The sequence below is a fragment of the Bos grunniens genome, chromosome 7 (genome assembly GCF_055505025.1).
Source record: "Bos grunniens cultivar Pamir isolate PY7600 chromosome 7, Bosgru_T2T1.0, whole genome shotgun sequence".
Taxonomy (NCBI): Eukaryota; Metazoa; Chordata; class Mammalia; order Artiodactyla; family Bovidae; genus Bos; species Bos grunniens.
Genome location: NC_141171.1, coordinates 50,899,872 through 50,920,654, shown reverse-complemented (window position 1 = coordinate 50,920,654; position 20,783 = coordinate 50,899,872). Strand labels below are relative to the sequence as shown.

Here is a 20,783-nt window from a genome sequence, read left to right as displayed (position 1 = left end):
AAGGGCCTCCAAGCCTGCCCTTGACCCAAAAATCTGTTCCCACAGCCTCTGTCTCCAATCAGAAAAGAATTATGATTGGGCGGGCCACAGCCCCATTCCAAGGCCTTCTCTGCAGGTCTAGTGTGACCTACCTGAGGTCAGAACAATCCCAGCCTGTCTTTAAGTCTTCCCCTTCTCAAAGCAGAATGAAACAGGCCAAGCAGAAAGAAAGTAGATGTCATCCTTCAGAGCAAGGGAAGGGACCAGTCAAAAGTCTTTTGGACAGGAAAACCCTCATCACTATTTGCAAATCTAGACTAAACCTGAGTTGCACTTGGTGCTCCTTCCAAGTTCTAATATATGAGGCTTGTTCACCATCTAAGAATGGGCAGGGCCTCCCTGCCACTGCCAGTCTTCAGAATAGTATGCTGACCCGTGCATTTGTCCCTCAAGTCCTCCACCATCTGGCCCCAACACACCTCCCCAGCACTCCCACTGCTAAACCTCAAGCAGCCCAAGTGTGAGAGAAATTAAGCTTTTCTTGCAAAACAACTTATCTTTGTTTCAGCTTGGAGGTTCATAGCGCAGCTTCTCCCACCATCTCCTCCCGCCTCTCCTGGTCTCATCCTAGAGACTTCTGCTCTCACCTCAACATTGACTCCATCAACCAGTGCTAGTGACTGCACATCCACAGTACATTTATAATCTCTCTCCTTGTCTCCATCTCCAAGTCTAACCCAAGCCCCCATTCTCTCTTGTCTGGAGGCTAAGCTCACCCTCCTCTGACATCCTTCCCTTCCAATTCACCCTGTCATGAGGAATGAGCATTCCCTACTCCCAGCTAAGTCCATTCTCCATCTATGCCCTGCTGTTCATCTCAAGGAAAGCTTCAATTTTCCCTTCTATCTCCTGCATCATCAGTTTCTCCTTGCCTGCCTAGTAGATCCTAGTGGCATATACACAACACCCTAGTCAGATTTAAAACAGTCTCTCCTAAAAACAAATATTGTATTTTAACGCATATTATGTGGCATCTAAAAAAATGGTACAGATGAACCTGTTTGCAGGGCAGGAACAGAGACACAGAGAACAAAATGTGTACACAGAGAGGGAAGGAAAGGTTGGGATGAGTTGGGAGATTAGGATTGACATATTATGACCAACCTAGATAGCATATTGAAAAGCAGAGATATTACTTTGCCAACAAAGGTCCATCTAGTCAAGGCTATGGTTTTTCCAGTGGTCGTGTATGGATGTGAGAGTTGGACTATAAAGAAAACTGAGCACCGAAGAATTGATGCTTTTGAACTGTGGTGTTGGAGAAGACTCTTGAGAGTCCCTTGGACTGCAAGGAGATCCAACCAGTCCATCCTAAGGGAGATCAGTCCTGGGTGTTCATTGGAAGGACTGATGCTGAAGCTGAAACTCCAGTACTTTGGCCACCTCATGCAAAGAGTTGACTCATTGGAAAAGACTCTGATGCTGGGAGGGATTGGGGACAGGAGGAGAAGGGGACGACAGAGGATGAGATGGCTGGATGGCATCACTGACTCGATGGACGTGAGTTTGAGTAAACTCCAGGAGTTGGTGATGGACAGGGAGGCCTGGCGTGCTGCAGTTCATGGGGTTGCAAAGAGTCGGACACGACTGAGCGACTGAACTGAACTGAACTAGTGTATTAACACACACTACTATGTGTAAAACAGATAGCTGCTGGGAATCTGCTGTAGAACACAGGGAGCTCAGCTCAGTATTCTGTGATGACCTTGATGGGTAGGATGGCGATGGGAGGTTGGAGGGAGGACCAAGAGGGAAAGGATATATATATATACATATGGCTGATTCACTTCATTATACAGCAGAAACTAACACAACATTGTAAAGAAATTATACTCCAACTTAAAAAAAAAAAGTCCCTGCTAGACCCCTCCAGCCAGTGGCTCACTTCAGGATCCCATTCAAAGCCAAATACTGCAAAAGAATTCTCCACAGCCTCTACTTCCTCACCTCCTATCCTCACCTCCACCTACTCCATCCTGGCATTTGGCCCCTCCACCTAAAGTACTTTTGTAAAGGGCTCCAATGACCTTGACCATCCAATGACAATGACCCACCAATGGCCATTCCAATCCCAAAGGCTGTTTTTCTGTTATTGTCTTTCTTGACCTCATGACAGCCTTTTATATAGTTGGCCACTTCTTTCTCCTTGAAACACTTTCTTCTCTTGGCTTCTGAGACACCACACACTCCTGGTTTTCCTCCCATCTCCATGGCTGCTTCAAAATGTCTCCTTCTGCTCTGCTTGTTGCTGCTGTTACTCCTAAGTCACTTCAGTCGTGTTCGACTCTGTGTGACCCCCATAGACGGCAATGCACCAGGCTCCACCATCCCTGGGATTCTCCAGGCAAGAACACTGGAGTGGGTTGCCATTCCCTTCTCCAATGCATGAAAGTGAAAAGTTCTTGACCTCTAAATAATGCCATGACCCACAACAAGGTCACCAACCTGCCGCTCTCCCTGAGGCACTCAGCCAGTCCCATGGCTTTCATTCCATCAAGATGACAGCGACCTCGTCACCCCATCACTCTCTGGCATCCCAGATTCATTTATCCCACCACCTCCTTGGCAACACCCATGTTCATGTCCAATAGGCATCTCAAACACAATATGTCAAAAATGGGACTGGAGCCCCAGCTCTCCCACTCACCACACCTTCCACCCACCCACAGAATTTCCCTTCTCATCTCAGGAAAAAGCACCCCCATCGAGCCAGATGTTGAAGCCATTCTTCCTCCTCTCCCTGATCAGCCCATCAGCAAGTCCCGTCAGGCTCATCCTCTACTGATCTCGCTCATCTGTCCCTTCTACCCTTGTTCACTGCCCTGTCAGCCCAAGCTACCATCACCTCCCTCCTGGACTCAACAGCCACTATGAAACAGTTTTCCCGTCCTCCAAAAGTTAAATGCAAAAATACCACTGGACCCAGCAATCCATTCCTAGGTATACACTCAAAAGAATTGAGAGCAGCTTCTCAAACAAGAACTTATGCGAAGTAAAACAAGTCAGAAAGAGAAAGACAAATGCTATATGATATCACTTAGATGTGGAACCTAAAAAATATAACAAGCCAGTGAATAAAACAGAAAAAGAAGCAGACTCACAGAACAAACTAGTGGTTACCAAGAAGGGGGAGGGCAATAGAGGGGTAGGAAGACAAAAGGGTTATTATGGGATTACATGAAGTCATGCATGGGAAACTTCTGGAAATTGTAAGCACTATATGAATTTAAACAATCTTTCATTCAGTTTAAAAATAATTAAAAAAATTTTAAAAACCTTTATACCAGTGTTCATAGCGCTGTTCACAATAGCCAAAAGATGAAAACCAGTCCACTGGCCCCTCTGCCTAGAAGACTTTGTCCCTGGTCCTTCCGTGACTGGCTCCTGCAGGTCTCTGCCCCAATTGTGCCTCCTCTGAAAGGCATTCCCTGACCCCCAGTCCAGCCACCATCACACCCGCCTGTTGATTCCCTTCAGAGACCTATCACTATTTGCAATCACCTGTTGACTTGTTTATTTTCATCTCCTTTAACTAGAAGGTAGGCACCCTGAGGCAGGGGTTCTCTTTCCTTTTCATTTATGGAACGCAGAAGGTGTCGGCCCCTACAGTCCAAATGCCCCTCCTACAGGAAGCCTCCCCAATTCCTCCACTAGGCTGTGCCCATCTGGGAGTGTGCACCAACTCCCTCTGCCAGTCCCCATACTGGCTCCCGCTCTGACCAGAGCCACTTCTGGGGGCCCTAGCAGGCCCCACATTCCTGAGATCCCCATCTTCCCCCAGGCACTGAGTCTCTGTGGAACAACGGCAGCATGAGAAGAGGGAGGGATGGGGTGAGCACAAAGCAGGCATTGCCACTTTCAGGAAAGCTCCCAGTGATGCCAATGGCCCGATTCTGGGCTAAACGCTCTACAACTGCTGTCTCCTTAAATCTCACAGGGACTTTCTGATGGAGAAACTGAGGTTCAGGGAAGTCAGTAACTCACCTCAGGTCACACACTATCGTGTGAAAAATAAAGAGGATTACAACTCAGACCTCCTGCTTTTGGTGTTTTGCAATACTGCCTTAAGAAAGAAACGGATCTTCAATGTCTGTTGGCTGTGAGTATGAACAATCCTACTGCACCCACGTCTAACGTATGAAGGTAGTAATGTTTCTCTTCAACTTTAGGCAGAAGGTGGTGCCATGGGCAGCTAAGGCCCACCAAGCTCAAGAATATTCTCGACCTGGGCTTTACTGACTGCTGCCCTTGTTAGCAGCTCTCAACCAGGGGAAGAGGCACCCAGGGCTTAACACAGCAGTGACTGGGTCCTGAGATGGCCCTTGGCCCTGCTGAGCATAGGGATAGGAAGAGGAATGTGTGCTTAAAGCTCCTTTTAGGGTACGCCAGCAACACCTGCTCTCTGCAAACAGTAAGCAGTCTTGGGGGAGCATCAGCCCATTAGTGAGCATTAACTCTGGTGACATTCCCATGGAATCCACACATCTCTCCTGTTCCACACTCAGGCTGACAGCCCTGGCAGACAAAACCAAAGCTGTCACACAACTAATTTTCGTGTCAAGGCCATCGAAGCTCTCACTCACCCCAGGCCAGGCACCCAGCGTGCCCACGCCTGCTCAGGCTGCCATCAGGGCAGGTCCTTCATATTCTTGATCCTCCAGGGATCTGCAGGCTCGGCCTTCAGACTCTCCATCATTTAAATTTTAATATTAATGATGAATATGATGGTGATGATTATGTAATAATATTATTCATAATAAATACTTTACTAAGTGCCAGACCCTGACACTTGGTGGTACCTCTCCCAGGTCTCCCCAGGACACTATGGGGAAATCACCATTCACACCTCACAGGTGTAGAACCCGAGACTCAGAGTGCTGGAGTCTTGCCCTGGGTCACAGAGGTGCCACCTGGAGGCAAGAGTGGAATCGGAAGTTGGGTCTCTCCCAGCTCCTTCTTCCACCCTGAGTGTCCTAGACTTTCCTGGTTACCTCCAGAAGAGATGGAACCGGAACCTGGTTACCTCTGGAACCGTTCACATGGGCCTATTACTCCCATGAGTCACTGAAATATCCCCAATCCAGCAGAGGTGCTCTGACCATCCCAGGGTGAGCAATGATGGCACAGTGATCAGTGAGGCCAGACGGGGTGATGGGGGACACAGAAGGGGAGGATGGAGATGGGGGGGTCTAAGCTCACAGGACATGCAGACCACCAGCTACACTTACCACCTGAGGGAGGGCAAGAGAGCCCAGAGAGGGGGTCCCCGGAGCAGACAGAGGAAAGAAGAAGGAGTTATTGAGCCACAAGCAGCACTGAGATGCCCAGGGCCCAGAAGAGGCACAGGCTCACAGCCTAGGGTACCCCCCATCACTTCTCTGTTTGCCTAGTGGAGGATGGAGATGATGAAAATGCCTCTTGATGGCAACCTACCGTTTGAGGGGAAGGGGGTGCCTGGGGCATGGCCCTTCAGCAGGGCTGCAGTCAGGCTTATAGCACGAGGGGTAGGAAGAGCAGGTGATCTTTTAGCAGCGTCTGGCGTGGACACGGCTAGGGGCACATATCTTATTTAGCACATCCTAAATTCCTGTACTTCAGTTGTTCTTATGGCCCTGCTTGGGGGTGAGGACCCAGGCAGGTCTCAAGTGGATACAACTAGAGTAAGGCCAAGTCTAGAAGCCAAGTGGCCTGACTCCCAGGTCTGCTAAATAAACATAGGCCAGCAAGCGAGAGGTCTCAGGAAGGAGGCTGGAGAAAGGGCTGGCCCTTGGACAACCTGGGATAAGTCAGTGAGAGAACATACCCCGGTTCGGCCTCCCCAACTCACATGTCCGTGCAGGTCCGTGTTGAGCAGCATCAGGGCACAGGTAAGCGTGTGGATCCCATCTAAATCAGAGATAGAGGCACCCTCAGTGTAAGCATCCAGCTCTTTCTCAACTGCAGCCACCCACTCATCTCCTGCCAGAGCCAGCCTTCAGGCCTTAGAAGAGGCCAGCCACCTGCCAACTGCATGTCAGGGCCCAGGGCCTGCATGATACTCCCTGCCCCACCCCTCTACAGCATCAGAGCCACTCCCCTGACCCAGGTCAGGAAACTCTCTTCCCTTAGTGGGGGACCCGACCACCCTGGGCCTGTTCTAGCCCAGATTCCTGCCTCCTATGGCCAAACTCACCTTGAATCTCATACCCAGGAAAGGCTCTGGGTCCCAGGCTATACCCCTTCCAAGGCCCATGTCTCCTCTAATAACCAGCCTAGCCCCCCAGTTCCTGGGACTCAGGTCCACCCATGGGACAAGAGGGTGCTGGACCCAGGACTCCTGCCACACTATCGATCAGCACTGTGACAGGGAACCACAGAGAAGGAGGGCACAGAGGACTGACTCCAGGGCACAGAGGACCCAGAGGACTTTCAGGCACAGGGAGTGGCAACAGGCCCGACAGTGGGAGGTGCCTTTTCCAGCAGACAGGCCCCCTGCCACACGCCATCGTGCCTTCACCGATGTTTCTCAAGCAGGACAGAAGTGGCAGGTGGATCAAGGGTAGGAGGAAGCCAGGGCCCAACTGGGGGGCAGGGGCGTGGGGTGAGGCGTCAGGAGCACAGGGTGAGGCGTCAGGGGCACGGGGTGAGGCATCAGGGGTGCGGGGTGAAGCATCAGGGGTGTGGGGTGAGGCGTAAGGGGCACGGGGTGAGGTGTGAGGGGCACCAGGTGAGGTGTGAGGGGCGCCAGGTGAGGTGTCAGGGGCGTGAGGTGAGGCATCAGGGGCACAGGGTGAGGCGTCAGGGGTGCAGGGTGAGGCATAAGGGGCACGGGGTGAGGTGTGCAGGGTGTGGGGTGAGGCGTCAGGGGTGTGGGGTGAGGCGTCAGGGGTGTGGGGTGAGGCGTAAGGGGCGCGGGGTGAGGCGTCAGGGGCATGGGGTGAGGCATCAGGGGTGCGGGGTGAGGCATAAGGGGCGCGGGGTGAGGTGTCAGGGGTGTGGGGTGAGGCGTAAGGGGCACGGGGTGAGGTGTGAGGGGTGTGGTGTGAGGCGTCAGGGGTGTGGGGTGAGGCATTAGGGGCACAGGGTGAGGTGTGAGGGGCACCAGGTGAGGTGTCAGGGGCGCGAGGTGAGGCATCAGGGGCACAGGGTGAGGCATCAGGGGCGTGAGGTGAGGCATCAGGGGCGCGGGGTGAGGCGTCAGGGGTGCAGGGTGAGGTGTAAGGGGCGCAAGGTGAGGCGTACCTTCCGAAGTACTGTCATCAGGGTTACACTGGCAGTACCGGCGGGAGAAGTGCGTCAGGACCCGCTCACGCTCCTGCGTCTCCCCCATCAGCGGGAATGCCTTCAGGAAAGTTCTGGAGGGCGATGCAAGGGTGCTGAGGGCCTCCCAGACCCCTGAGTCGTCCGAATCCTCACTCTAGGTAGGAGCCCCCACCCCACACACATACCACCCAAGCCTGCCTGAGGAGGCTGAGGCCCCAGAGCCCCAGCATCTGGGCCCAGGAGGAAACCCTGAGCCCCCTGACAGCCTCTGGAGTGTGGAGTTTCAACCCTCATCACCCTTCAGGGCCCTTTTGGAAGGAGACGGGGGCAGATTGTGAAGAACAGAGGCTGACCAACAGCCCAGTGCCAGCCTCCGCCCCACTCCTCACTCCCTCCTCCGCGGCTGGGCCCAGGCCACCCACACCGCTCCCCCGGAGCGCTCTCCCTCAGCCCTTCCCACCCCTCCCAGATGCGATACCCCTCACGTGATGGCCCCAGGCCCAACCACCTGGGCCCCTTCTACTCCCCCACCTCAAGTCTGAGCCTCCTCTGCTGGAGAGCTCTGAGTTCCCCTCAAGGCCAAAAGTCAAAGGTCACCAGCACTCAGGGGTCCCTAGCAGAGAATACCAAAACCAGAGGGGCCGGGAGATGGGCCTGGGGTCCATCACCTGGCGCCTAGGCACACCCCTCCTTGGGAGGGGAAACAGGAGGCTGAGACAGTTTGGTCCTCTATCTGTCCTGGGTTCATAAAACTAGCTTGTTCCCAATTTTGCTGTGGTTCCCTTGGCTTCTGTTATGCCCACTATCCTCCCTCAAACTACTTCTAAGACACCCTGGGACCCATGAACCCCATTTTGGCCAGTCTTTACCTTCGGAGGTTTCCCAAAGCATGGAAAACTGCAGACCACTCTCCGATTCAATCCCAGTCAGTCAACAGCTATACAAAAACATTCCATCCACCTTCTGGTCCTCCTTTCTCTGTCTCTCCTGTTTCCTGTTCTCTTCCTTGCATCCGGCCCCTCCCTCTTCTCCTCACACTCCACTAACACCATCCCCCATCCCAACCATAGCCTGTCCTACCTATGAGCCATGCATCCCAGGTGGGGCTCGCCAGCCCAAACACCCCTTCCTTGGGGGTCTTCACCAAGCTCCAACCAAACTCTCAGGCTATCCCCAGGATCAGCCTCACAGATGGCCACCCCCTTCTCTCTCTGTATCTTGGCATCACCAGCCCTTCTGCTCTATCCTCTGCACTTCTCACACCAATCATTCCTCGAGCCCTGTGGCCCAACTTCAGGCCTCATCCTCTCCTACTTGATCCTCCTCAGGAGACTCTGGATCAAAGGCCACCAACACAGTGTTGCCACCACTGCCTCCCCAAACCCTGCTTTACACCCAGCACCTGCTGTGGCTCCCCAGGGCCTGTGCAGTTGAGTCTCAATCTATTGGGCTGTATATTCAAGGTCCTCCAGCCCAGCACCCAGGCCTCTGATCGCAAGCTGACCCACCAAACACCTTCCCTGCTGGATCATCCAGTGTGAACCTGACTCAGCTCAGGATAGAGCAGCTTTCGAGCTGACAGACACTTCCACTGAGAACAGTGAAAAATGCCAGACAGAATACATCTCTCTTAAGCTATCAGAAAACCGCTGATGCAACAGACACCAATGGGACCAAGATCCCAGGGGGTAGAGACCTCAGGGAGGTAGGCCGATCTGCAGTTCTCCCCGGGGACACTGCCGATTACGGACACAGGGCTGAGGCAGAACATTCGGTGGCTTCACGGAGCTGGCGAGACTTCAGGGGCTATAAACATGTGGCCAGTTTTCCCTGTGAGATATTTGCCAGAGTCTAAAGATGGAAGGGGCCGTACGCTGAAAAGCTAAGCTTTCTGCCTCTCTGAGAAGCATATGGATTTGGTTTTTGCACAGGCTTGCCGCATTGAGGAGACAAAATTGTAATTTAGGACCCACCAAAGGGAGAGGCCCCAGTGAACACACCAGGATCCCAGTGGAAAGCCCTGCAGCCCTTGCCCTGTGATCGGGTTGAACTCTGAGCCTTACCACACTTCAGAGCGGCTGCTCCCCAGCTCAGCCCTGGATAGACTGGGACTGTACCCGCCCTGTTCTCCTCTAGCTGCCTGGACAAGCAGAAGGTACACCCCCCGGAGGAACACATAATGATCTAGAGCTACTGTAATTTTATGTACAATGTACAGGATCTAATAAAAAATTACTAAGCACACAGAGAAATAGGATGGATGATGGAAAACCAAGAGAAAAACAATCGAACCAGATACAGATGAATCAGATGACACAGATACTGTGATAAGCAGACAAGGACTTTCAAATAATAACTGTGACTAATACGTTCCCAAAAAGAGAGGGAAAGATGGAGAAAGTAAGTAAAAATAAATGAAAAGATGAGGACTTCTCCCCCCAGAGAATTGTTGCAGTTGTTCAGTCACTAAGCGGTGTCCGATTCTTTGTGACCCCATGGACCGCAGCATGCCAGGTCTCTGTCCCTCACCAACTCCTGGAGTTTGCCCAACTTCATGTCCATTGAATCGGTGATGGTGTCATATCTTTTTGCCTTTTTATACAGTTCTCGAGGGTTCTCGAGGCAAGAACACTGGAATGGCTTGCCATTCCTTCCTCCAATGGATCACGTTTTGTCAGAACTCTCCACTATGACCCGTCCTTCTTGGGTGGCCCTGCAAGGCATGGCTCATAGCTTCATCGAGTTATGCAAGTCCCTTCACCAACGATAAGGCAGTGATTTAGAACCTACCAAAAAAGTTTTTTAACAAAATATAAGCTCTAGATCTGAAAAAATAAAACAATAGAAAGTAAAAACTCTGGGGAGGGAGGTGGGAGGGGGGTTCAGGATTGGGAACACATGTACACCCGTGGCGGATTCATGTTGATGTATGGCAAAACCAATACAATATTGTAAAGTAATTAGCCTCCAATTAAAATAAATAAATTTAAATTTAAAAAAAAGAAAGTAAAAACTCAATAAATGGGTTTAGCAGTATATGAGACACAGAGGAAGAATAAGTGAATTGGAAGCAGGTCAGTAGAAAATATCCCAATGGAAACAGAGAAAATAAAGGGAAAATACAGTTTCTAAAAATATGAAAGACACACGGGAGGTAAACAGGTATAACACACATGGACCACCCCTCGCTCGGCTCAGAGTCCGCCATCCCTACCTGCGAGGGCTCTGGCCTGGGCTCAGGTCCCTGGCACCAGGCTTCATCTTCCCATTGCCTGCCCTCTGCTCCCTAGGCCTGCACTTGCCCTTCCTGAGGGCTACTCTCCGGGTCCAAACATCAACAGGACATGAGATCAAACTGACCATGTCCAATGTCATTTTGACCATATCTCCCTCAGTGATTTTGGGGAACTGGCCCATACTTTCTCCGTTTATAAATGGGAGAGTACCACCCACCTCACAGGGGTGTCACTAAGGTGCCGTCAGCAGGGTGTGTCGAGGCTATGCCTCCTGAAGGGTCACCTCTGCACTCCTTCACCTTGGCAGTGCCCCCCATGAGCCAGCACTCAGCGAGTCTCTGCACTGTGCTGCTCTCTTGGGCCCTTCCCCACAGCCTCCCCAGAGGGCTCAAGAGGGCTTGCCCAAGGCTGCACGGCAAGTCCACACTAGAGCTGGCAGGAGGATCCAGATGTATCGCCTGTGGGCACCACCCAGCCCAGCCGCACTGACCTGAGCGCTCGATCCAGAGTCAGGCCCGAGAAGTCAAAAAAGCTGAGGTACTCCCCAGCCACCAGCCTGCTGAACTCGTTGCTGCCAGGAGAGCAGGGGGTGTCCATTAGAAGCAGGGCACAGCAAACAGTGGGGGCACGTGGGCAGTGGGCCCCTGGGGACCCTGACCCACCCACTCAGACCTGTCCATCCATCCCTCTGCTGCCTCCCTTGCTGGCCAACTGGACTCTGACAGTTCAACCTTGGGCCAGGGTGTGCTCAGTCCCTCAATCGCATCCAACTCTTTGCAACTGCATGGACTATAGCCCGCCAGGTTCCTCTGTCCATGGGGTTTTCCAGGTAAGAACGCTAGATTAGGTTTCCATTTCCTTCTCCAGCGGGCCAGGGTGTGAGAGGGTCAATAAGGCTTCCTGGAGGAGCTGATGTCTCATCAAATACCTTCAGGAAAGTAAGAGCCAGCCAGGTGAAGGGAGTAGGGTGTGGGATGATATACAGTGTCCCCAGTAGAGCACACTATCCAGAAAGATAGCAGCAGGGCCATGTGGCAGGAGCTGGAAAGCAGGAATGGGGGCAGCAGGAGATGAGGCAGGGATCTGGGCCTGGGCCAAGGCAAGGATTGAGACTTGATTTGGAAGAGTTTGAAGCAGGAGGTGAATGAGAGGGTCAGATCTGTATTTGGAACACTGCCTGCAGAGTGGAGACCTACTGAGAGCTGGCAGGAGCTGTCCACGAGAGAGACGGAAAGGGTGGGAGGAGGGATGTTTCTGAGGCAGAATCCAACAAGACACGGGGAGGGATGGAGTGGGTGTGGGACATGACCAAGTAGCCCCTAGGGTGGTGCCCAGAGCCCAGGACAACAAGTGGGTCTAGAAGCACCTACATGAGAGTTGTCTGACCCTAACTGGTAAGAGTAGGAAGGGGGACAAGCCTGTAGAAAGGGCTCAGACAGGCCAGCAGACCCAGTTCAGAGACCTGAGGAGAGCCCCTCTCAGGGTGAGCTGAAGAGACAGAAACCTCGTGCAGGAGACAGACAGGAGCCACAGCCGTAGGGTGTGGTGTCCTGGAAGCCAAGGAAGAGAATGTCAAGACCGGGTGATGCATTCTCGCCAAGAGAGAGAACATAATTCTACCTCAGTCCAATCAGGCCCCAAGCTCTCCCTCCTGTTTCCTCAACAAATACATGGCATTACCAAAAGGGGGGGGCCTGGCAACTGCTGTTGGCTACAAGGGACCTAAGAAACATACTGGCCAAATGTAATCAAAGACCTTATTTGTGTGCTGATTTGAACAAACATTTTTCAGACAACCAGAGTAAATTAAACATTGACTGAATGTTAGAGATACTAAGGAATTTTGTCAGAAATTATGACTATCTAAAAAAAAATCCTAGTCAGTTAGAGACACATACTAAACATTTATGGATCATATGATAGAGTCTGAAATATGGTTTAAAATATTCCAGCAAATGTGAGGGGAAGCTGTGGTGGGAAGAGATCAAACAAGAATAGAAAAATGTTGATAACTGTGAAGCTGAATAATGGGTACAAGGAGGTTTAAGGTATTACTTTCTCTGCTTTCGTGTGTGCTTGAAATTTTCATCATTGAAAGTTTAATTGAAGAAGAAAGGAGTGGCAGGTGTGTCGGGGCTGTTGAAGGGGAGAGAGTTGAGGCCACCATATTCAAAGAGACCAGGCTGCTACTGACTCTAGCAAGAGGGGCTTGTGTAGGGCAGTGGGGACCAGGAAGAAGCCAACCTGGAGATGCTGAGTGTGCAGAAGGGGAGAGGACAGAGGCCACCCAGAGCAGAAGACAGAATTTTGGCTGTGAAGAGGCAGGGGGAGGAAGTACATTTGAGGAAGGATTTTTGTTTCAGATGGGAGACGGTTAAGCACAATTAAATGCTGATGAGAAAACTCATGAAGACAGAATGGTTGAAAAGACAGGGGAGGGTGGGGATCAACTTTAATGAAGGAGGATGTCATTAGGTTGGGGGTCTGTAGTCCAGCGGGAGAGGCGAGGGTGCGGGCAACATGATTTGGGGGGAGGCCCAGGCAGGAGCACTGTGGGGGCTAAGGAGGGTGGAAGAGGTGGGAGTGGGGAGAAGAGGGGTGCCCTCAGGACCTCCTGTGGCCTGAGGCCCCGTCAACTCTAACTTGGGGTCTAGAGCCTGGGCTGCCTCTCTTAGCCTGGGAGCAGCCCTCGCTGGAGGCCAGGCCTGCCTCTGTGCAACCTGAAGGCTTATGTGGGTGTGGGGGCCCCTCTGAAGGACAAGGCAGACAGACAAGGGAGGCGGGCGTGCTGGCGGCCAGACCTGCTCATGACACACCGACTGACTTCACAGCTGATGTCCCCCACCCCCGGGACTTCAACCTGGCTAGTTCCCTGAGTCCAAAGACCCGGGCTTGTATGTAGGCAGTCCCCCTCTTCAGCTGGTCCCAACAGACAGTGAGTGGGGCTCAGTGAGGGTCAGGGTCCCCTTGCCCAGCTCCAGGGTCCCAGGCAGTCCCTGTTCAGACCAGGCGCTCCTCTGTTCCTGGCCTCATTAGTTCACCCACGAGACCCTGCCTGGCTGCTCCGTCCTTGCTGCCACATGCCACTCTCCCAGCCCCGAGGGGCCCCCCAACCCTACTTCCCCTCCCTAGAAGCAGAGGCCCTCGCCCAGGCAGCCCAGAAAGGAAATGGATTTAGGGCAAGGCCCAGAATGAGGACAGAGGCAGTTCTTGGAGACTGTTGGGAGCCCCCAGCACTAGGCACCCCTGAGGGAAGTCACCACATCACCCTGGGCTGACACGAGGTTTGCTTGGGGTGGGGGATGGAGATGCAACTCACTTCTTGCCCAGCTGCCGGGCCACGTCGCAGCGCTGAAAGCCCTCCAGGTGGTAGAGCCGGCGTGCCAGCCGGCGGGCAGCCTCACTGACGCCCTGGCCCCCATTGGCCAGTGGGTCTGTGCTGCCAGACTCCAGCCCCTCTGAGCTGCTCAGCTCTGAGTCCGAGTCCGACAGGCCATCCTTCAGGCTGGGGTCGCTGAAGAGGGAAGGCGGGGTGGGGATGAGGGGGTCAGAGACCCTTGGGCAGGGGCTGGAAGGTCTCCCAAGACCAGGGAAAGAAGCTCCACTGCATCAGGACAGAATCAAGTTAGACCTCCAGAAAAACCTTCAGAGGAAACCATTAGATAATCAGCCCCCTGACCCCACCCAGGCTGGAAAGACCTGGAAGGGCAGGATGGAACCTCAGGCAGGGGGTGGGAGGTCTGGGTGCAGAGGGCCGTTCACTCTGGGCTCTGGCTTATCCTGACTCGTTTTGCCTCCTCTGGGTTCTCTCGGCTCCCAGCCCGGGCCCTGCCTCACCTGGCCGAGTTCAGCAGCTTGTCCGTGTCCTCCTCCTCCTCCTCCTCCTCCTCATCGTCCTCCTCATCCCCACGTGGGCCCAGGGGTCCGTCTTCATGGAAGCCGTTGGGCACCGCCGTGAGAGACAGGCGGCTCAGGACATTTTCGGAGCGGCTGCCGGAGATGGAGCGCCGCAGGGGGCTGCCGAGCACCCCACCACCACCGGCTGCTCCCATGTCCCCCTCAGACCCCATGTCCCTAGTGCCCAAGCCCGCACCCAGCTCAGGGCTGTCCCGGGCCCGCTGCTGGATGAGGGGCGTGAGAGGGGCCTCGAAGCTGACACAGCTGTCGCTCTCGTCCGTGAGGCTCAGCACGTCCAGGGAGTCCAGGCTGCTGTACTGGGTGCCCCGCAGCAGCTCCGACTCCACAATCTTCTCAAACGTGGCGCTGAAGCCGTCTCGCACATCTGGCTCTCCAGGGCCACCCGGCCTGTGGGATGCGCGGACCAGTCACCGTCCTGCCAGATGGCCCCTTACAGGTGCTAGGATGGCACCAGTCCATGTCTGGGAGCTCCCTGGGTGTGGGGACCTGGCAGGGATCGTGTCCTGTTTATTCTCTCAGCCAACCCTTACTGAGCACAGGTGCCAGATGCCAGGCTGGGTACTGGGGTACAGTTTGAAAGGACAGGCATGGTCCTGCCCCCCGCAGTGCCCACCAGGCTTGGCCCCCAGTCGGTATCATTCATCTAAATGAATGAGCGTGACTCTCGCTCCTGCCTGGCCCAGGAGAGGGGGAGGGGGCTCCTCTTTCCAGGCTCCCCATCACAGCTAGTGTCTCACTGGGTCACAGTTTTGCTGTCCCCACAAACTGGGTGGTTCTTAGCTTGGCTGCCCAGGCCTTGCCTTAATGTCACCTCTTTGGAGAGACTGAGGGAGGCAGGCCCAGACCACCCACCACAGTGGCCCCTCATTAGTGTCTATCCTCAGGGTGCCCCTTTATCTCCTCCTAGCCCCTCCCAGCCTGTCGCCTTCTGTTTATTCCCCTATTTACACCTGTTTCCCCCGCCACACACAAGGCCAGGGAGCACCCAGCACACAGGAGATCCTCTAAGTCTTGCCGAATGGTGCGCTGGGTGAATGAGCAGATGCCTGTCAGCCTGGAGGCCCACTCTGCTGCCTAAGCCCTGCCTTGTGCTGCCCCCCAGAGAGGCCCTGGCACCAATGGTTTCCTCTGCCCAGAGTGCACTTCCCTCAAACTGGAGCCTCCCTTCCACATCCCTTTCTCACTCTGACTGCCCTACTTATAACTGGGACCTACTCTCTTCCCCAATCCCTCTTTCTTACTTCAGTTTTTCCAAGGTACTTGCCCCCTTCCAACATACTATGTAATTATCTATTATTTTTATGATTTATTATGTCTCCTCACTAGACCATAAGCTCCATGAGAGTAGGAGTTTTTGTATATTCTGTTCACTGATGTATCCCCAGAACCTAAAATAGAGCAACACACACAGATGAAGCGAGGCCTCTTACCCACTGGGGAGACGCACAAGTGAGCAGGGAAGTCAGGCGAGGAAGGGGACTAAAAGAGATCAAAATAGAGACAAGGAGAGAGAGAGAAAAAAGAAGAGAAATAAGAGAGACAAGAATGAGGCAGAAAAGAAATACAGAGAGCACAGAAAACAGAGACAGAATAAGGGAGGCAGAGAGTAACAGATAAAGAGAGACAGAGAGAGAGAAACAGAAACAGCAAAAGAAAGAAGCAGGCTGAGCCCGGCCCATTTCAGATAAATTAGGGCCCACCATTTGCAAAGAAGCACACCCTGGTCCCCTGGAGGATGTCCTGCTTATCCCCCAACCCCTGGGGTCTCACAGAGACTGAGTCGGATTTGGAGAATGAGGCAGTGCTCCACTCCCTCAAGGCACTCCTTGGACACCGCACCACCCCCACCACCATGCCTGAGATTTGATTCCTGCATGCTTCCTAGAGAAATACTGACCTGAGAGTGAAAAGCTGAGACCACAGCCATCACCCACTCCAGTCCCACAGGAGTTGAGAGGGCGGTCTCATTTAGAAAAGGAAGTAGGGGAAAGTGTCACACTGGGTCACAAGTAGGCTGCCCAGCAGGGGGCTGGGGTGGAAGCTGCCTCTACTGACCTCTGGGAGGACAGGAGGGAAGAGAAGGGCCACTGCCCTGGCCGCCAGAGAAGACACCCCAAATCTGCCCAGCAGCTCTCTCTGCCAAGCCCGTACAGGGCCTAGAACAATAAGACAGAGTCCTGCCCTTGGGTGCTCATCCCATGTCAGAACCATGAATGGTTCTCCCACATATCCCACCCTTTCATGCCCTTTCACACTTGTAGGGCAGTTTTGATAGGGGCTTGAAGACCATTAGCCCAGTCTGCAGACTCCCACTGCCCAACCTTCAGCCAGCCTCCAAAACTATACCACCTAAACACTAACAGCAGCTCCAAGAAGCCGCAGCCCCCTGCCTGCACCTCACGAGGCCCCACACCACACTAGGTCCTGCCCAGGTGGAAACACTCATATGGCACACCCAGTACATGCAGGCATCTGACTCTGTCTTGGAGACCTAGACACACTCCAGCTAGGAGTGTGTGACTCCAGCTAGGATGCATGTGACACATGCATCCACGTGCACACCCAAATGTGCCCCTAATGCACAGGCCAGGAACACCGACAGGCTCACACACTGTCATGCATGCATCAGTACACAGTACACATGGGGTGCATGCGTGCGTGTATGCCTGCTCAGTCATTCAGTCATGTCTGACTCTTTGCAACCCTATGGACCATAGCCTGCCAGGCTCCTCTGTCTATGGAATTCTCAAGGCAAGAATACTGGAGTGGGTTGCCATCTTCTACTCCAAGGGATCTTCCCCACCCAGCGATCGAACCTGTGTCTCTTATGTCTCCTGCACTGGCAAGCTGGTTCTTTACCACTAGTGCCACCAGGGAAGCCCCTGCAGCAGGGCACACTAAACCTTCTATATGCTTTCTTTTCTCAGCTCACCTTGGGGGCTTCTAAACATTCCCCTGAACCATCCCTACCCTCCTTGTCCAACTGGGACCTCTAAGATGCCAAGCCTCTCCACCTGCAGCTGGAGATAATAGAAATGGGGCTGTAACTCCAGGAAGTAGGACTTACTCCAATAAGTAGGAGTTCCTTGTCGAATTCCCAGATGGCACTCAAGGAGGAATAGCTGACAGAGATTAATCTACAAAACCTACTCTCTTTAGGTCAGTTCTCATCTCCAGGAAGCAGAAGGATGGGCCAGATGACCTCCCACATCAAGGCATTTTGGAACTCTGATGCCCAGCCTGGGATGGAGGGAGTGTGGCCCTCAAGCTCTACATAGAAACAGCCCATGGTGGAAGGGGAGGTGAGGAAGGGATGGGCTGGGAGTTTGGGATGACAGATGCAAATCATTATATATAGAATGGACAAACAACAATATCCTACTGTATAGCACAGAGAACTATAGTCAATATCTGTAATAAGCAATAATGGAAAAGAAAAAGAAAAGAAATAAGTTTTAAAACTTTTAAAAAGAAACAGCCGCTGGTGATTAGGGGCACTGAGAGTGGGGACACAACAGGCATGTTGGCCTTTGAAATCTCTCTTATAGCTCTGTCCTCCCAAAACAGGGACATCAAATTCCCATTTCAAGTATGAGGAAAAGAAGAACCAGAAAGGCTAAGTGGCAAGGCCCAGGCCATGCAGCACTGGAGCAAATGTGGTGACCCCCATTCCGAGACTCCCACTCACCCCAGTGGAGGATCCTCAGTGTCTGGACAGAGGCTCCTGGAGGCATCGTCCCCCTCAGCCAGCCCACCAGCCCTCCAGGGCCTGGGGTCTGTAGAATGTTCCAGAACGTTTGAGTCTGGCCTGAGGGCTAGGCCATTGGTGAGGGAGAGGCCAAGGCTGAGGCCATGGAGGGCCATGTCCAGGCCTTTTGTATGCCCCTCGGTGCCTGCCAGGGGGCCCCTCATTGCATGCCCTGGGCTGGTGTGGCTACTGTTTAGGTCCTCACTGGAGGCCATTCCATTCTGGACCCCAGGTTCCTCCTCAGGTTCCAGGCTGGGGTCCCAGGTGGCACCATCTTCCCCAGGCAGTGTGGACAGAAGCGTATCCTCATCCATGCTTCTCCCCCTGCTGGCCGCTCTAGGGACTCCTTTAGACCTGGCAGCAGATGGAGAGAGAACGGGGTGGATCAGAAAGAACAGGTGCTGGGAGTTCAATGCCCAGTAGAACCAGCACCAAGCAGCCTGCCTGAGGACGAAGAGGTAGGCCCAGATGATCTTCCAAGGACGTCTTAGCTAGGGTCTTGGAGGAGTCTGAGTCTCACTGCCTTGCTCAGGCCAGCCCCACTCACCTCTCTCCTGACCCCTAGCCACCACTGTGCCCTAGTCCTACCTTCTCTGACCTCTTATGTATCTCTGCTGTGTCCTTCATAAGTCACCAAAACCTTTAAGGAAGATCTGGGCTGGGCAGGACTAGGGAAAGGTCCAAGACTCCTCCAAGACCACTTCCTTTCCTGCTGGTGAGTGAAGGAACAAAACCCCAGGCCGACAGCAGGCAGCCACTTTGCCTCTTTCCATGTTCCCTCGTCCTGGCTCCAGGAGCCAGAGAAGTGTGCATGGAGAGCTCTGGATTAGGGTCTGCCTTTACAGGGAGAGTTAAGAGAGGAGGCAAGGATGTCAATCAGAACAGAGGCCACCCCAGAGAAGCCAAAGCGAGGCCCGGTGGAGGCTATCCTGAGGCGCAGAATGAGGTGCTGTCCAGGGTGCTGAGCGGGGGCGGCGCCACCCGGGAGACTCAACGGAGATCGGGGCTTCCTCCACCAGCAGCGCCCAACGCTCTGGCGGTGCGAGAGGGAACTGGAGAGGGGGCGGGGGAGCTGGGGTTCCCTTTGACACTTGGCCCCCAGAGCTCACCCAGCCTTGAAGAGGGGCTCGTGAGGAGGCTGCCATGGGGCACTCCAGGGGAGCCCAACTCACTGTGTGACCTCGTGAGGGTCCAGGTTGGGACTCCTCACTGCTCCCCCCAGGCCAACACCCCCTTCCCTCTGCCTGCTCCGGGTCTGTTTCTCCTCTGTAAAATGAGGAGACCCATTTTACCTGCCACCTCCACCCCATCCCTTTTTAAACACATCAGAACCAGCTCAGTTTCCCAGAGGCTTCCTGCCCAATCTCAGGTGGGAGGGCGGAGTGATGGGCTGTGAGCCTTAGCCCTCTCTGTCTGTGGCCATTTCTGCCCTACACCACCCCAGTGACCTCTGCCAGCAAGGACACAGACCAGTCCCTCCCAAGAACTCCCTTCCTCCTCTCTTCAGGCTTCAGCTTCCCCCAGCATCCCCACTCTCCTCTGGAGAAGAGGTGCTGGGGGTTCAGGAAAGGCTGGAGGAGGAAAATGACTGGTCAGCCTTCTGAGCTGCAGCAGAACAAGCTGTGGGTACAGCAACAGGGATTTAAGGGAGGCCCACACTTCCTACACTCACCTGGTCATCACCTGGAGGAACTTGTTAAATACAGGCCCTCCCCCAGGCCTCCTGAATCAGAGTCTCCGGAGAATGGGTCTAGTGACCTGTTACTCTTATCATACGGCAAGTTTGGGAGACACTGTGTTGGACTCCAGGAGAAACTTCCCACATAGAGATGAGCCCGGAGAGGAAGGTGAGTCTACTCTGGGGGCTCCTGAGCAATTGGAGGGAGGTCTGTCACCAGAGGACCACTTAAGGTTCACGTGCTCCTTGGTTTTCAAACATGGAGCAGAAGAGAGCAGGACTGATGGGGGATCTGGGGCCTCAGCACCCCCACCCCTGAGTGTTGCCTCCTAGAGTTCTGAAGACTGTGTGAGCAGAAGATTTTTACTCTAAAAAAAAGAAAACTTCCACAGACTTTAAAAAAAAGTGCCGAGCCAGGCTCCAGACTATCTGGGCCCTGATCCTAGGACGCTGGGGACCCCAAGGGGCTTGGCACTGAGTGAGGGATTCTTTCTGGTCTGCCCTAAATCCCTTGCTGCAGTTGCTATTTCAGTCCATTCCCTCAGGTTGTGTGCTCAGAGGAGGGAGAACAGGAGGTCATCGCCTCAGCTGAGACTCCTTGCAGGGAGGGAAGCATTTAGAAAGGAAAGAGGAGGGACGAGGAGGTCTATGGGCCTGCTGCCTGAGTTCTGGTCCTCTGGTCTGCTTTCTAGCCCACAGGCATGGGGGAGCACTGGATCTGGGGCACAGAGCATCAACCCAATTCCACCAGGATCCCTCAGGCTCCCATAGCCACACAGGGAGGCTGAGCCCAGCAGGGCACAGTGCCTCCCCTTTGGCCAGGACTCTGCCTGAGCTCCCAGGGAAGCCTGACATTTGAGAGCATAAGTGGCTTCCCCTGGTGCTCAGTCTACACCAGCCCCAAAGCCAGGGTTGTGAACAA

The 20,783-nt window shown here is 53.7% G+C and overlaps 1 protein-coding gene across 3 annotated transcripts in view; it reads right to left on the bottom strand.

Annotated features, from left to right (window-relative positions):
• The window catches only part of PSD2 (pleckstrin and Sec7 domain containing 2), a 72,630-nt gene that overhangs the window by 20,773 nt on the left and 31,074 nt on the right, over positions 1 to 20,783 (bottom strand). For 2 of the 3 annotated variants that reach the window (XM_086411970.1, XM_086411969.1), the window contains 6 exons: positions 18,124 to 18,537; positions 14,355 to 14,822; positions 13,837 to 14,031; positions 11,008 to 11,088; positions 7,261 to 7,373; positions 5,867 to 5,925 (listed from right to left, as the gene is read on the bottom strand). In XM_086411970.1, the coding sequence (XP_086268096.1) occupies positions 5,867 to 5,925; positions 7,261 to 7,373; positions 11,008 to 11,088; positions 13,837 to 14,031; positions 14,355 to 14,822; positions 18,124 to 18,497 (1,290 nt within the window). In that variant the 5' untranslated portion in view covers positions 18,498 to 18,537. Of the gene's footprint in view, positions 1 to 5,866; positions 5,926 to 7,260; positions 7,374 to 11,007; positions 11,089 to 13,836; positions 14,032 to 14,354; positions 14,823 to 18,123; positions 18,538 to 19,653; positions 19,783 to 20,783 lie in introns of those variants that run through there. The other variant, XM_086411971.1, reaches the window with a different exon arrangement.